The sequence below is a fragment of the Acinonyx jubatus genome, chromosome D2 (assembly GCF_027475565.1).
Source record: "Acinonyx jubatus isolate Ajub_Pintada_27869175 chromosome D2, VMU_Ajub_asm_v1.0, whole genome shotgun sequence".
NCBI lineage: Eukaryota > Metazoa > Chordata > Mammalia > Carnivora > Felidae > Acinonyx > Acinonyx jubatus.
Genome location: NC_069393.1, coordinates 60,247,938 through 60,263,466, shown reverse-complemented (window position 1 = coordinate 60,263,466; position 15,529 = coordinate 60,247,938). Strand labels below are relative to the sequence as shown.

Here is a 15,529-nt window from a genome sequence, read left to right as displayed (position 1 = left end):
TTGTCTCTGCTCGTGGCAGGGCAGATGTCAGCCCCAGTGACAGATGAGGAAACAGGCTTAGAGAAGAACAGAAGCCTGCCTGCCCCCAGGTGACACAGGCACCCGGCAGCAAGGCCTCAGCTGAATCCATATCTCCAACCTTTGGTCCAGGCCTCCTACTGCCAAGAAGCAGGTCAAATAGGTCACCACCACTCCCTCGAGAAAAGCAAGTACTTCCTAGGAGGCTTTGGTGGGGTTTGGCTCAGGTGTGTCTGGACAGTCTTCCTTTGACTCTGCTGACCTGTGTCCCCCATACTTGAGCAGTCTGACCCCCAGCTTCTGCAAGGGGCCGCTTGGTACCCTGCAGCCCTGACATGGTGTCTTTCCACCTGGGCATCCTATAGGAAGGCAGAGGGTTTCTGGGGCTGGGCCACGGCAACCAGAGGGCATGGGCTGGATGAGAGGGGCTGCAGCACAGAGAACTGGGCAGCAGGTCCCCTGCTGTCAGAAATCCAGTGGGCAGTGTGCAGCAAAGGAGCAGAACCAAGGCCTGCAGCATCCGTCCCCATGCAACATTTCCTAGTGCTCAGCCGCTGGCCAGGCCCTGTGCTAGGCCCCGGAGAGGGCTGAGAGAGCAAAGACAGGTACCCCCAGGGTGATAGGGACAGGGAGCCCCATGGCAGAGGACCCCCACGTCTCTCCTGACACAGTGCCTGGCTCATGGCGGTAGGCTCACAAGCAGGACGTAATGAGTGGGTGGCCGACAGATGGGTGGTGCCGTGGGCCCCATGGCCTCCTGGGAACCGTGACTGCCCAGCCATGGTGGAAGCAGCAGTCTTTCCCTGGGGCTGCCTGGGAGGGCCATCTTTGTGCCAGGTTGGGTCCCAGGACCCTCTTCACCTCTCAGGTGCTGGCATTGTGAGTTCTTAGCCCCTCTCGGTCTTAGGGGTACAACCCACATGGTTTGGCTTTGGTGGAGTTACCCCCGTGTCAGTGGGCAGATCTGCCCCCATCCAGCAGGTGCATGCTGCTGGCGCTTGGTCCTGGCAGTGATGCCCTGGGAGCCTGAACCTTCCCTCCCGCCATCCCCCTCCCTGCCCCATCCCATCTCATCCTCATCTCCATTCTCTCCGCCGGTTCCGTCGGCCGCGTGTTCCATTGCCATCTCCCACACCAGTGTCCAAGAGACGCAAGGCCCATCTGCGGCGTCTGGATCGCCGGTGGACCCTGGGCGGGATGGTCAACAGGCAGCACAGCCGAGGTGACTGTGGGAGCTGGCTTCTCCTGACCCGCAGCTGCCGCCCCTCGCTCTCTCGCTAACACCTCCCTTCCTCTCTGAGCTCTGCTCCTGTCTGCCACTCGGCCTCCTCACCCAGATTCAACAGCTAGACTTTCTCTCACCTTCTGCATCTGTGGGGTGTTGGGGAGGAGGGCACAGGGGGCTACCTGGGAATTGGGATGACTGGGAGTTGGGGGGCGGCTCTGGCTTCTGCCACCATCCTGGGGATGGGGGTCATGGGATTCAGGATGTGATGTGGGGGCGGCTGGACTAAGAAAGGCCACATTGGCCCTAGAAGCTGCAGATGAGGGGGGTGGGGTGTAAGTCTCTGCACAGGCTGTCCCACTTGCCCCCACTCTTCGGTGAGTGCCCACTTCCTCTGAGAAGGTGCTCCATCGGCCAAAGCTGTTCCAGCAACTACTTAGGGACAGAGTAGGAAGAAGGGCCAGCCCACAACCCTCCTTCTTCAGCTAGCTCCAGGGAAACTAGAAAGGGAACAAAAGCCAGTCCCAGCCTGGTCCCGGGATTCGGCCCCAGCCAGCTCTGAAGGCAGTGACAGTCCAGCATCTTCAGCACTGGCATCAGCACTTTGTGAGGGGCCTGGTCAAGATTCCAGGGAGGCCCCTGGCCAGCCATCCAGGCTGATTGGGAACTAAGACATTTGCGGGTTCAGGGCCTTTCCAGCATCCAGGAGCTTGGGAGTAGGGAGCTTAGGGGCGAGCCTCTGAACAAACCCCTCAACATCTCCAGGGCCCACAGGCCAGCAGAGGTCCGTTTCTCCTGTCTCACCGAGAACAAGGCTGGAAGGGCCTGTGATGAGCACTGGCCTCTCTCCGATAGCAGGGATGCCCCATGAATATTGGCCCACCCCCACAGCTTGTTCCTGAACAATCTGAGACCATGTTTTGGCACCAGCCCCAAGCCCCAGGCAGCAGCAAGCCTGGACGCTGAGGTGGCCGCCGCCCGTGGCTGGTGCAGCACCACACTCAGAGCACTGGCTGTGGGAGCCCAACTCATCCTGAGGGTGGAACAAGGGTTGGACTCCAAGGTGCAGGGCAGGAGGCCAAGTCATGGAAACGGCGAGAACGAGCTCGGGTGTAAAGCAGGAGCACCCTAGAACTAGGAGGGGTGGAGCAGCTTTGCCGGGGGGCCAGCCTGGGACACTGCCCTGAGCCTTGGCAGCAGAGGAGAGGGGGACGCTGGCCTGGAAAAACCGCAGAGACAAAAGCTTGGCCTTCCCCCATCCCCTCCAGCATCTGCTCCCAACGCCATCCTACACCGAACCCCAAACGCAACTGCGTCTCCATAAGCACACGGACACTTACAAGTGACGAAGCACTACTGCCCGTGCGCAGCAGTACGCTGTCCCCTCTGGCCCCCACGCAGCTGCGCATCCGTGGCCTCTGGCCCACAGCCACTACACACGTAATACCGCTCGTGCAGCCAACGTAGAACATTCCACATATGCATTTACAGTCGCAGATGCTTCAGCTGCTCTGGACACATCGTACGTCTGCTTCTGACCACCGAGGACACACATAGCTTCCTATACGGTCTCATACGTAGCCCCTCACACTGCATGGGCACAGGCAGCGGACTCGGAGTTACACGCATGCAGTGGTATATGTGGACATGAGTTCCCAGCCAGATGCACGACTCTGTGGACATCCATACGTATACAAATATGTAAATGAGGACAAGCCCACTTTTCTCTCCCTCCCCTTCTCTCTCTCTCTCTCTCTCTCTCTCTCTCTAAGAGACCTAAACAGCATTATTTCCCAGTCTCAGCCCTAAGTTAAGTCAGGACTAAGTTAAATCAGGCAGCCAAGAAAGACTTGCAGAAAGCTGGCTGGGAGAAAGCAGTGGAGCCAATGGGGGGAAACAGGCAGTGGGTCATATATAACTAGACAAGAGAGAAGCAGTGCTTCCCCGGGGCCTCCACTCCCCAGCCCCTCCGCCAACCAGGCCTTTGGAATCAGAAGGCCTCTTGTAGTGGGGTTGGGTAGGTTGTGGGGGCCGGGAGGGAAGCCAGGGAGACTGCTGACGGAGGGGAAAGCATTTGAAAGAGGAGGCGTCTGTGGTTTGGAAACTGCAGGGTTCTCCAGACCCCGCCTCCAAAACCAAAACAGGCCTGTCCACCTCCCCCAGCCAGCCACCCACCCACCCGGTGGGCGGCCTGGTCAGCCCTCCCTAGGGCAAAGTTGCCACCCACCTTTGACGGCACATCAGAGTGACCACAGCCTCAGTGCTTCCCAGAAGCCCTGAGGTGACCCCCCACCCCTGAGCTTACAGCTCCCTCTCCCTTTTGATTCCTAAACTTTGATTCCTAAAAGTCTCTTCTAGAGACCCAGGCAACCTGAATGACTTAGCTGCCCACCCCACCCCCCTTCCCCAAGCCCCTGAGACCATTTCAGTCTGTCTGGGCATCCTGACTTGGTTCCCCATCCCCACCCCCAGACGGGGCTCTGCCCTGGTCCAGTAGAGGGGCTGGCTCTGCCTCTCCCTCAGGGAAACGTGGAAGCTGGGAACCTAACAGCCAACCACATGTCTACACGGAGGTAAGCCATGCCTCCGCCGCCTAAGCTGGCCATGGCAGGAAAGTAAACCCCCACACAGACCAGTTGGAAGAGTTGTGCTCTGAATGCTCATCACCTGGGACCTACACAGTGACTGGGCAAGATAAGCCTCTAGGCCAGCCAGATCTCTTCCCGGGAGCATGAACTCCCAGACCTCTGTGTTCACGTCAGTCCGAGGGCCACCAAGAACAGGGCCTTGTGCAGGAGCAGCTCAGCTTCACTAGGGAAAACTGATGTGCTTGGTTCTGCCTTCTCCGAGAGGGTCAAGGGGAGGCCGGGCACTTACATGGCCCTCAGTGCTATGTCCTCCGCATACACACTGGGGGCTGCAGAGGCTGCTGCTTGGGCCTGACAGCTCCAGAGCCTGGGCCCACACGTCACGGTCCAGGCCCTGTTCTCTGCCATGCGGCAGGACAGCACTCCTCTGATCTTCCTAGGAGAAGGACTATAATTTTTCCCTGCAGAGACAACTTTGCCTAGGAAAACTTTAATGATGGCTTCCTGCTGGAACCACAGGCTTTTAAAAATAGCCCGGCTGAACACAGGCAAAATGTGGAGCCCAGGCCTGGCCTCACCCTAACCTCAGAACCCTACATCCCCGGGGCCTGGTGCTGCCCCTCTGGCCACGGCCCGGGCCAGGATTTACCGTGCCCCACTGGAAAATGGAGTGGGACCAGGAGCAGGCAGGAGAGTGGAGGGCTGGAGTGTAGCACACTGAACTTCTCAAAGGCCCGAGTCAGAATCTGGCTGGCCCAGGTTCTCAGGCGATCTTGGCAGCTCTCCTCAGCGTGGCTGGATGGGAATTTGAAAGCTTCCAGGAGTTAGTCGATGGTGAGAAAGGCCTCTGCATCTGGGAAAAGCTTGCCGTTGAGAAGCGCATGCCGAAGAATGGTGGAGGCTCCAGTGGGTCATCACCTACCTTTCGCCTTTGGCGGCCTCTGAGATTTGGCGAGGGCCCATCAGCTCTGTCCTTGCCACCTCCATCCTGGAGGGACTTGCTATCCAAGCCCGGCACAGGGCTGCAGACAGGACCCTGATCCTCCTAAGTAAACAGATGGCCCTCCTGTCGTGGGGCAGTGAGGGGGGGGGGATGAGGTGGCAGTTGTCCTCCGTCCCCCTCCCCTACTGCTGCCTAAGGCTCAGGCAGGCTGCCCATCAGGGCCCACCAAGGAATCTAGGAGTTACTGTCATAGTTGGGAGCAAGGAGGAGTGGGACAGGTATCTTAGAACACAGCCTCCTGCCCCTGCTCAGACAGCCTTGCCCTTCATTGATGCGCTGCCTAGTGCCTTTGGAGCCCCAATTGTGTGACAGGCACAGGCTGGAAGAGACAGCATGAGTTCAGGGTAACCTTCCCAGAGGGTGTGGCCAGTTCTGTCTAGGTCTGCTCCTCCTCCCAGAGGGTGAGTATGGGGATGTGTGATCCTTCCTGAGACCTGAACGTTTCTCTGGGGAGGCTCTCCACCCAGGAGACAGGGCGGCCAGCCAGCCAGCCATGAGTCCACCTGGCCCCAGCAGACGCAGGAGGAACACCTCCCTGGAAGCCTGAGCAAGGACCCGTGCAGAGGCAGCAGGGCCCCTGCCAGGAGAGAGGCTGAAGAGATCCAGGAGGACAAGCACTGCCCGGCCTCCCCACACCTGCCCTCCCAGGCTTTTCCTGTCTTCCCATAAGGCACCTCCTTCCCGGTACCTGGGGAGGCCCTGAACAAGGCTCGCAGGCGAATGTGACAGTAGAGCAGGCAACTCCCCAAAGGGGTGCTCCCAAGCTGTGTGGTCAGCTCAGCATGCTGGCCCACCCTGGGCTCCGGGAGGCCCTGCTGATGGCTGCAGTCAGCATCACCGCTGATCATTTGGCCGCCGGACCCTCATCTTGAAACCCATGTAATCACTCCCATCGAACGTGTGTCCCCCACAATCCTCTTGGGAAAATCACAATCAGGTGATCACATTAGTGGTCAGGGGAGGCTTCACCAAGGAGGTGCCCCTGGGGCTGCCGGAAGATCAGACAGAGGCAGGATTTAAGGGGTAGAGGTGGGAGAAGGGCTCAGAGAGCAAGTCTGGGGCATGGGTGGGGGCCTGGCACGTTCAGGGAAGGGGGGGCATGCCACGGCGCCTCCAGACATCCCAGGGGATTCCTGACTCAGGTGCCACACGGGGCAGGTTCCCCCTAACTGTGCCCTCAGTCCAGGGAGCTTTTGGACCCCTGAGGACACTAGGCGCCAGCACCCTCGCTGCTGTTACTGAGCTGGGAGAGCCAACTCTCTGCTGCCAGGGCTTAGCCAGGCCACCTAGGGCCCCGGCCAGCTTCTGCACACACTGGGAGCCACAGTGAGGCAACCAGCTAAGCCGGGCCAGGCCCGAGGAGGAAGAGACAGGAAGGAGGACCTGAGCTCCAACCTCAAATAACTGTGCCTTGTTGCTTCATCCACCCCCCACAGAGGAGAAGTACGTCACTGTACAGCCTTACACCAGCCAGAGCAAGGACGAGATTGGCTTTGAGAAGGGCGTCACTGTGGAAGTGATCCGGAAGAACTTGGAGGGCTGGTGGTACATCAGGTAGGAGCCTCAGCGGAAGCGAGAGATCCCTCTACCACTCCGGCCCTGGGCAGCAGACTGCACAGTGGCCGTGGGCACCAGCTGGCAGGTCGACACTGAGGCGGCTTTGCGCCCACAGCCCAGGCTTGGCTGCTTCAACCCTGCACGGTTGAACAGCTCGAACAGAGTGCTCATCTCGCAGCTTCTCTCCTGGGGCACGTCAAGCAGAGCCAGAGTTGTGGCCAGTGGGGCACAGGGGCCCCGGCTCAGCTTTCAGGCAGTGGTGCAATCCCTTCCCATGCATCTGCCAGGAGAGTCCAGCACATCTGAATTTGGTTTTCTGTGTCCGGCCTTGGCTGCCTGGTGCGCTCTGTAGCTCAGGCCGCCTGAAGGGCTGGCGTCCACAGGCCTTGCTGAGGTCCCAACAGGCAGTCCCTGCTGCCCGCAGCTCAACACTGGGGGCCTTTCCACTATGCAGGGCTGGCTTATATGGTTGCAAGAGCCAGGGTAGAAGTAAGGCCTGAGCCCAAGCCTAGCTTAAAGGCCTCTTCCTTCTGCCCCTCCCTCTTGCAGGGCCCAATCATGTTTCCCAACTGAGAAACCCATTTCGGAGCATGGGGAGGGGAGGGAGGGCTTCCCTGGCAATCCTAGAAGCCAACTAAACCCTGTGGGCTTCACTCACCTTTCCCCTACCAAGTCCTGCTCTCCAGTCCCCTCTGTCCTGGGGCTCTGAGGCCAGCCAGCACCTTCTGGGTGGGGGGTGGGGGGTGGGGTTAGGGCTCACAGGAAATGTTTTTGGGTCCTTTAGAATTGACTCTGCTGTGGTGATTTCACCCAGTTTCTCTCTTCCCTGCCTGTAGCCCAAATGACCAAGATAGTCTTGTATCTGTGAGCTCTGGGGACCACTTCCCCAGCCCATCACCTGGGAACCCCGTACCCACCCTGGGCAGGAAGGGTGCTCCGCTCTGTGTCCCACAGTGGGGACAGGATTGACCCAAGTGATATGGGCACTCAGGAGACAGTATCTTGGACCGTGGTGGTGTTAAGATTGGGCTATGCTGACGGGTAGGATGAAGGTCATTGGCTACACAGGATTCAGCCTTAATGTGACCTGACAAGACATAGCTGCCCCTGCCCTTGGCCCCATGCATACCAGTCAGTAGGGCTGAAGTGTTCCTTTCTGCTCTGTGAGGTGGGACAGGACTGTGTGCCTGGATGTGTGTTTCCCAAAGTCACTGCCCCTAGACTCTCACACTCTCTAAAAAACTAGACCCAACCCCAAAATCCAGCAACCACAATTCTACATGGGAGGGCCAGCAAACATTCTAAGGCAGGCTGGTCACCGAAACCACCCTCCCGGAGGTTATCTACAAGGCTGCGGGGGTTTTTTCCAGTTTCTTAAAATGATCAACAAGGTTACTCTGAGCCGTCACTTTTAGTCAACTCTTGTCCCCATGGCCTACCCCTTTAGCTAGTGGGAGCTTCAACTGAAAAAACCCTACAAAGATTCCACCTTAAGAAGGCTGCCAGACACCCCCTTAAATATGCCATTTCCCAGCATTCCAGGCTCTGTGTTGATCCTCATTTCCTGTCTTTCTTTTCCCCTCTCCCCTCACACACACATACCCTCCCTCTCTCTCTCTATCCCTTCTTTTCCAGTTTGCTTCCCTCTGGAGTCATTCTGCGCTCCAGAGCTGGAAAGCAGATGTGAGCCAAGTTGGACCCAGACACACACAGCCGCTCCTGATTCCCCTGCATCTCTCTGCCTGGAATCTAATTGTATCCATGTAACACCAGAGGAACACAACAGGGTTGGACATGGGAGCACTCAGGGCAGTGAGCAGGCCTGACCATCACTCCCATGAGACCCCACTCCCCATCTCCCCACTGTTCTCATAGAAGAACACCTCTGCCATAGCCAGCAAGTTCTTCATCTTGAGATGCAGGAGCACCAGGTTCCAGGCCAGATGCTGCCAACAGCTAGCTGTGTGGCCCTCTGCTACTTGCTTTGCTTTGCTGAGCCTTGGCTCGTGGCTCATACATAAGATTAGGCATCTTTACTCGTTGCTGCCATCCACCCCTGAAATTTCTGTGCTTCTCTCTGCACCCCTTACCTTGGGAAGGCAGGCCAGCCCCTTGACTTCTATCCATGTGTTAACTGATGTCTGCCTTCCAAGCCCCAAACAGGGGGCCAGACAGGTGACCTTGGGACAGCCTGTCTGTGCTTTCCAGTGGTGTGAACATAAGAAGCCACCTCCTGCCTAGGCTTTCCAGCAAAGCTCAGGCATGTTGATAGAAACTTTCACTTTCACGTTCCTGTTTCTCCCACCTCATGAGCACCCAAGAACAAGGTCAGATCAGGCAGGTGGGAAGGGCGAGTGTCCGACATCTGGCACAGAGGAGCCATTGCAAAGAGCCAGATGTGCCCTGGGGAGCAGATGGGGACAGTGCAACTGGTGGACTGGGAGGTGAGCTCTTAGTGGGCTTGGGTAGAAGTTCTGAGCACCATGGGGAGAAAAGGGAAAAGCTTGTTTTCAGAAGTCATCAAGTCACCTCAAATTGTCAACCCTGTCATTTGCCTTTTGTCCTTGTTTATGGGTTTTGATTTTGTTTTCATTTTGTTTTGTTTCATTTTGGTTTTGTTGTGCCATACCAAAGGTTTTCATTTTATCCAGTCATGTGCTTTCAGTCTTTCCATTCATGGTTTTGGGTTTTGGAGCCCTATTTAGAAAGATTTTCTCAATCCTCAAGATTAACCAAATGTTCACAATTTTTTTTCCCCCTGTGGTGTGAGGCCAAGGTCTCACGTACTTTTCCTAACTGGGTAATCAGTCATCTCCAAATTGGTAATTGAAAGCTCATCCTTACCCCCACTAATTTGATTTAATTTTTTTAAGTTTATTTATTTATTTATTTTGAGAGAGACAGAGACAGCATGAGCCGGGGAGGGGCAGAGAGAATGGGGGAGAGAGAGAATCCCAAGTAGGCTCTGTGCTGTTGGCACAGAGCCCAAGGCGCAGGGCTCAAACTCACAAAACCATGAGATCATGACCTGAGCTAAAACCAAGAGTCAGACGTTAACTGACTGAGCCACCCAGGCGCCCCTTACCCCCAGTAATTTGAAGTGTTACCCTTAACATCAGTCTGTTTGGGGACTTGTTCTGTGAACTTGATCTGTCTGCTACCCCCACAGTTAGCATCCATACCTCCCGCACTTGGCCACTCTTTATAGACATCTTCCTAGTTAGTCTCGAAAGGTCTATCTTTCTGGATAAATTTTTGCAGCTACTCTTTTCCTGAAGTTTGCAGAAGAGAGAAAAAATTGAGCTCCAGGGTAGGGACTTACCAAGGGACTCACCAAGGGACTCAAGAGCAGAACTCGGGGTTCCTAACTCCTCTTACCTGTGCTACCTGTTCACCTCTCTGATCTCCCTTCCCTTTGTCAGAGGGCCTCTGCCTAACACACCACGTTCACACTTGCTCTTATCTCTAGAATCGCCCTCTCTGTTGGGAGGTAGCAGGCCGTTGTCAAGTCTACTTGGTGGGCAACTCAATCTGAGGAATTTTCTCATCCTGATGTCCCACATTTGCCTGACTGTAGAGAACGAGAGCCCACACAAGGAGGGATCAGGCAGAGAGCAAGGAGAGAGGAAGAACTGGTGTCCTAGGTGTCTTTTCCACCTGCCCTCCATCCTGCTTCTCTCCAGAATGGTGGGATTGCCAGGTGCCTTGCAGAACACAGTGGAGAAGGCGCAGCTGGGCCAGGCCAGGTGGAGCCTGGGGTGTGAGGTCAGGTAGCAGCGCTCAAGTGACATCATGTCCACCCCTTCCCCCAGGTACCTGGGCAAAGAGGGCTGGGCGCCAGCATCCTACCTGAAGAAAGCCAAGGACGACCTGCCAGCACGCAAGAAGAATCTGGCAGGCCCAGTGGAGATCATCGGGAACATCATGGAGATCAGCAACCTGCTGAACAAGAAGGCGTCGGGGGATAAGGAGACTCCACCGGCCGAAGGAGAGGGCCCTGAGGTCCCCATCGCCAAGAAGGAGATCAGCCTGCCCATCCTGTGCAATGCCTCCAATGGCAGCGCTCTGGGCGTCCCTGAGAGGAGTGTCTCCAAGCTGGCCCAGGGCTCGCCAGCCGTGGCCAGGATTGCCCCTCAGAGGGCCCAGATCAGTAAGAGCCTTCCTGACCCCTGCATCCTTACGGCACAGCTCTTTAGAAAGCGGTCACAGGGTGCAAGGAAAGCCAGAGGGGTGTATAAGACCCCTATATCATTTTTACCCTGACATCTAGGCTGACCCCTAACCCTGAACTTGTTTCATGCTAATCATGAGTAGGCAAGGCACTTCCTCACAACTCTTGCGCTGAAGATAAAATACACGAGTGTTTAAGCTGGTGGCATTCCCTAGAAGAAAGCCAGGAATGGTTGCTTTGCAGATCAGTGTATCTCCCAGGCTGTGACACGTGGCTCCCTTGTGCAAGGCTGCTTTACAGAGTGACAGCCAGTAGAACATCTTTCCTGGCCTTACCCCTCCTTCTCTCTCGCCTCCCACCAGTTACTGGAAACCTAAAAGACTTGGAAGGAACGGCTTTGCCTCTCCACGAGCAGTTTTAAAGGCCTCTGTATAGGAGAAACCCAGCTAACTGGCCCCCTCCTAACCTATGCATCTCTGGCTCAACAGCGTCTTCAGATGGAGGTTAAACTGCCCTATATGATGAGAGAGCCGCTTCTGTTGATGTCCACCCAGCCTTAAAATCTTGAGGAAAGCTGTGGTTTTAGTTGAGTTCTGAACTTGGCCTCTGCTCCTACATTTGAAAATCTGATAGAGCTATTACCCTTTCTTCTGAAAAATGCCTCTATGTCTATACATTTTGAAATGTGCACATCATTTTAGGGGGCTCATGGATCCCCCGAAACACAGCCAAGAAAGCTTAAACGTCTCTGGTTCCATGAAGAAACTATAGTGCTGATAGTGACTGAGCACATGGGCCCCTCCTGAGTGTGGGACAGAGCCAGGAGCTTCCCAGGATCAGGAGGCAGCCACACATAGGGAAGACAGGGTCCAGCGCTGTTACCCATTGTCTGGCTGGGATTTCTGAAGCCATGTTTCTTCTTCTAGGCTCCCCAAACCTAAGGACAAGGCCTCCACCTCGCAGAGAATCCAGCCTGGTATGTATGCTGAATTTCTTCTCCTTTTTTTCTTCCTGTATCTGGGGACGCCCTGTAACATTCCCCAGTTAATTGGTTGTCTCATTTCAATGCCTGTCAGTCTAGGGGTTTTCCAGGGCCCTGCTGGGCTTCCAGCTTTGTGGGGCCAGGAGCAGAGAGGAAAGCCTGGGCATCGCAGCCATTCTGGGGGCCTAGCTGGACAGTTGATGTTCAAAAACACACTGCACTCCAAAGCTAAATAAATCTATCCCAGCCGCTACACTGGCAGACATAAACATTTAGACTGGCCAGCGGGAGTGTCCAGCCAGGGCATTGCCAGGGGCTGGGAATGGGGCTGCTGTCCATGTGTGCCTGGAAGCCTTTCAGCTTCGCCTTCCTGGCTCAGGAATGTCCGATGGCTTCGGTGGATGCCAGAGCCTGGGAGGGCAGAGGGCAGGCCGGCGAGCACCCCTGCAAGGAGGAGTGAATGGCCAGGACTGGCTTGTGCTGAAAGTCAGAGGCTCAACTTGCTGGCGTCCCTGGCTCTTGTAGGTGGGGGTCCTGGTGTCCAGACCATCAGGGAAGAGCATATACCCTCGGGACACTAGGCTTAGGGTGGCAGTGATGCTGGCAGTGGACCTAGAGCCCTAGTTCAGGGGACTGTCCTCAGGGGCAGCGGGTGCCGTGGAAAGAGAGGGCTTCAAGCCTGCCAGACGTGCGTCTATGTTGCACCTTTGACACTTGGGAACGGCGAGATCCAGGGCAAGTCTGTTACCCTCCCCAAGCCTTCATTTCCTGATCTGTAAGATGGGGACAGTGCCAGCCACCTCCTGGGGCTGCTGGAAGGATGAAATGGGATGGTGTGTGCAGGGCTGGCCGCCAGGTTTCCCTTTCCTATGTCAGCTGTGGCTGACGGACAGGCTGCCTGCCGCACCGTGTGGGGAAAGATTTCTGAAGTCTCACTGGGCCTAGTAGCAAGGGTCACTGGGATCCGTGACATCTGCCCTGGCCTGGAAGAGCGGGCCTTCAGTAAACGGGTCCTTGAGTCAGGCGTGTGGAGAGGAGACCATCCCTGCCTTGGCCATCGGCCCCAGGGGAGTTTCTATGTCATTTTACCCTCGAGTTTTCCACGACAAAACAATGAGTTCTCCCGTCCTTCCAGTTCTCTCAGCCCCAGCTGATTATTTTCAGGCAGACTCGGTTTTGGGAATAATGGGCGCATTCCTTCCACACTTAACAAGTGCGGGACTTACTGCGGCAGGGCTTGTCCCAGCCAGATGTGGCTGCATCCCACCTGGTGGCTGGGGGAGGGGGAGGGGGGGTGCTGGGGCCTGGACCCCGTCTACTCACACACATGCCTGCAGGGCCAGGGCCCCGGCCCCGGGCGGAGAAAGTGGGCTGAATCATACCTGGTCCCTCAAGACCAGCTTCCTCCTGCCCTTCGCTCCCTGTGACCCAAGACAGCTGGGCTGTGAGTGGCCAGATTAGGACATGCTGAGCTGTGGAGAATGCAGAAGGTTCCAGGGAATACGATGGCATTTCAGAAGGAGGGGTCAGCTTTGGCTGCTGTTGGTGGAGCTCCCCCTGTGTCCTTGGCTGGGCCAGAAGTTAGGTACCTATCAGTAATTCTCTTCATGACCCATTTTACAGATGAGGAAATTGAGCCTCAGAGAGGTCATAGGCTTTATCCAAGGCCATACAGCTGGTGCGTTGCTGAGCTGGGATTGGAGCCCACATGTGTCCAGCTGCAAGGCAGAGGTCTTTTGAGGTCTTCCTGTTACACCACAGCTGCTTCCCTCTCCCTTCCTGCCACCGCCGCCCCCCCCCCCCACCCAAACACACATACTTCTTTGTTTGTTTTGCTTTAACCCCTTTGTGTGATACTGGGACATACTGGAAGTAACAGGGTAGCACAAAATCCATTTTGACCAGAGTAGAGACCGAGTGAAACTAGAATGTCCGCCCCATGAGGGCAAGGGGGTTGTCCTTTTGGTTCACTGTTAAGTGCCCAGTGCCTCAGACCTGGGCCTGGCACCCAGAAGATGCACAGTTGATGTTTGGAAAGTGAATGAATAAGACTCAGAAGTCATGGCTGCAGCCAAATCCTAAATGTCCTTGACTGTCTTGCTTGGGTATTGGTATAACCAATCCAGCCTGTTTTGCCTGACCATTTGGCATCTCTGCAATGACCCACCAAGGGCTCTTCTCAGCCATCTCCGTGCCCCCTTTCACTCCTGCCCTCTGCCCCAAAGAGATGGCTGTGTCCCCTGGCCCTGCCTCTGCAACCAGATGTCACCGCTGTGACCTGTCAGCCAGACTTAAGGACGAGGCTCTCCTCCCATGGGGCAGTTTGCACAGGCTTTGTTAAAACCACTTCTCTGCTTTTTCATTTTCATTTTTGGGACCTAGCTGTTGAAGTATCTATAAACTGGACCTCCAGAGATGTAGGGGTGAAGTTACTGTTACTAAATGATCATTTTGACAGCTCAGAGGAGTTTCAAGTGGATCATAGGTAATAGTAGAAAGCCTGCTCAGGAGAACAGTCCCCTGGGGAGACATCCTGAGCCTCAGGTGATGGATACTTCTCAGGTCAGCTGCCCTCCAGCTGGTGTAAACGCCACACTCTGCCTCTGTTACAGTTCTGATCAGGTAGGTTTTGCTCACTGAGCCCTTCTCTGCCTTAGGGGTTCCAGCTGCCGAAGCCACCAGAGCCCCCTTCTGTTGAGGTGGAGTATTACACCATTGCTGAATTCCAGTCCTGCATCTCTGACGGCATCAGCTTTCGGGGTGGACAGAAGGCAGAGGTGAGCCTTGGGCCATGAAGCTGAGGGTTTGAACTCATGCTAGTCAAAGACCTGCCATGTTTCCCATTTATGCCTTGCTGGCAACATTCCAGGGGGGCGGGCAGAAGACCCACGGGGATAAAAATTTGCCTGAAGCCAGTAAGTGCCACGGTGAGGACCAGAATGCAGGACTCCTGTCTCCACGCAGTCCTTCCCTCACAGCAGCGTTTCCCAGAGCGTGTAGTGGGAACTTGTGACGGAAGTGCCCTGAAACAAGGGGCTTCTTTGGTCGAACAGGTTTGAAGGACATTGGGTTAAACAAGATCCATGCAGTTGTGTGCTTTTAATCGCAGAACTTCTCAGAGCCTGTGCTGTAGGGATGTCACCGTGCATCTCTAAGAGGGCACTAGAATAGCAGCATTGCCCAGACCCATTTGGCCCCAGGACAGTTTGTCTCCTAGGAGCACCCTGGGGGCCAAGATTCTGAAGAACCCATGTTAGCAAGCGCTGCTGTGGGGAGAATGTGGTCCACGTAGCCACGGTAATAGGGGCCTGGGTTCTGGCCACGTGCACACCGCCGGCACCTCTCACCCTCGATACAGTCACTCCTCTGCCCTGGCTTTGATCCTGTGTCTCTGCCACATGAGGTAACAGACCCTAGGAGGTTCCCTCCCGGCCTAGCATTTATGAAACTCTGCTTTGTGGCCACTGCAGGGCACGCGGGCATTGCTCTTGAGTAATGAGGTTACATCCAATTAACACCTGTAGAACTGTCGGAAGAGCCCTCAGGCGGTCTCTGCCTGTGGAAGAGATGGTGTCCCCCGCGTGAATGTTTTAAATCCTACATATTCAATTTGGAACCGAATTTCCAAGAAAAATCATTCCGTCGGTGGTGCTTAGGTTTCCAGAAGAGCCTCCAAAGCTCACCATGTAACTGAACTGTCATACTTAGGAGCTACCCAGGCTTAATCTTAAGTGTGGGGTGGAGTGTGGGGTGGGAAGGGTGAAGGAAGGAATAGAGGACCAAAGGAAGGACAGAAACTCTGCCTTTTGGTGTGGACTACAGAGGGCTGGTCTCTATCTCTATCTCTCTTCCTTCACTGCCCCTCTTCCCCTGGTATCAATTTTTTCATGTCCCCTCCACCCCCCCCCCCCGGTACCTTTCTCCAGGAGTGTCCCACAATCCAAAATTATCTTCCCTTTATGTGCTCCAGCCCAGATGAACTGCA

The 15,529-nt window shown here is 55.7% G+C and overlaps 1 protein-coding gene across 7 annotated transcripts in view; it reads left to right on the top strand.

Moving 5' to 3' along the window:
- SH3PXD2A (SH3 and PX domains 2A) overlaps window positions 1-15,529 on the top strand; it is a 235,228-nt gene that overhangs the window by 215,692 nt on the left and 4,007 nt on the right. For 5 of the 7 annotated variants that reach the window (XM_027062986.2, XM_027062985.2, XM_053207338.1 and 2 more), the window contains 5 exons: window positions 1,157-1,240; window positions 6,271-6,388; window positions 10,204-10,541; window positions 11,489-11,538; window positions 14,202-14,321. In XM_027062986.2, coding sequence (XP_026918787.1) covers window positions 1,157-1,240; window positions 6,271-6,388; window positions 10,204-10,541; window positions 11,489-11,538; window positions 14,202-14,321 — 710 coding nt within the window. The remainder of the gene's footprint in view (window positions 1-1,156; window positions 1,241-6,270; window positions 6,389-10,203; window positions 10,542-11,488; window positions 11,539-14,201; window positions 14,322-15,529) is intronic. The other 2 variants (XM_027062987.2, XM_053207339.1) reach the window with 1 other exon arrangement.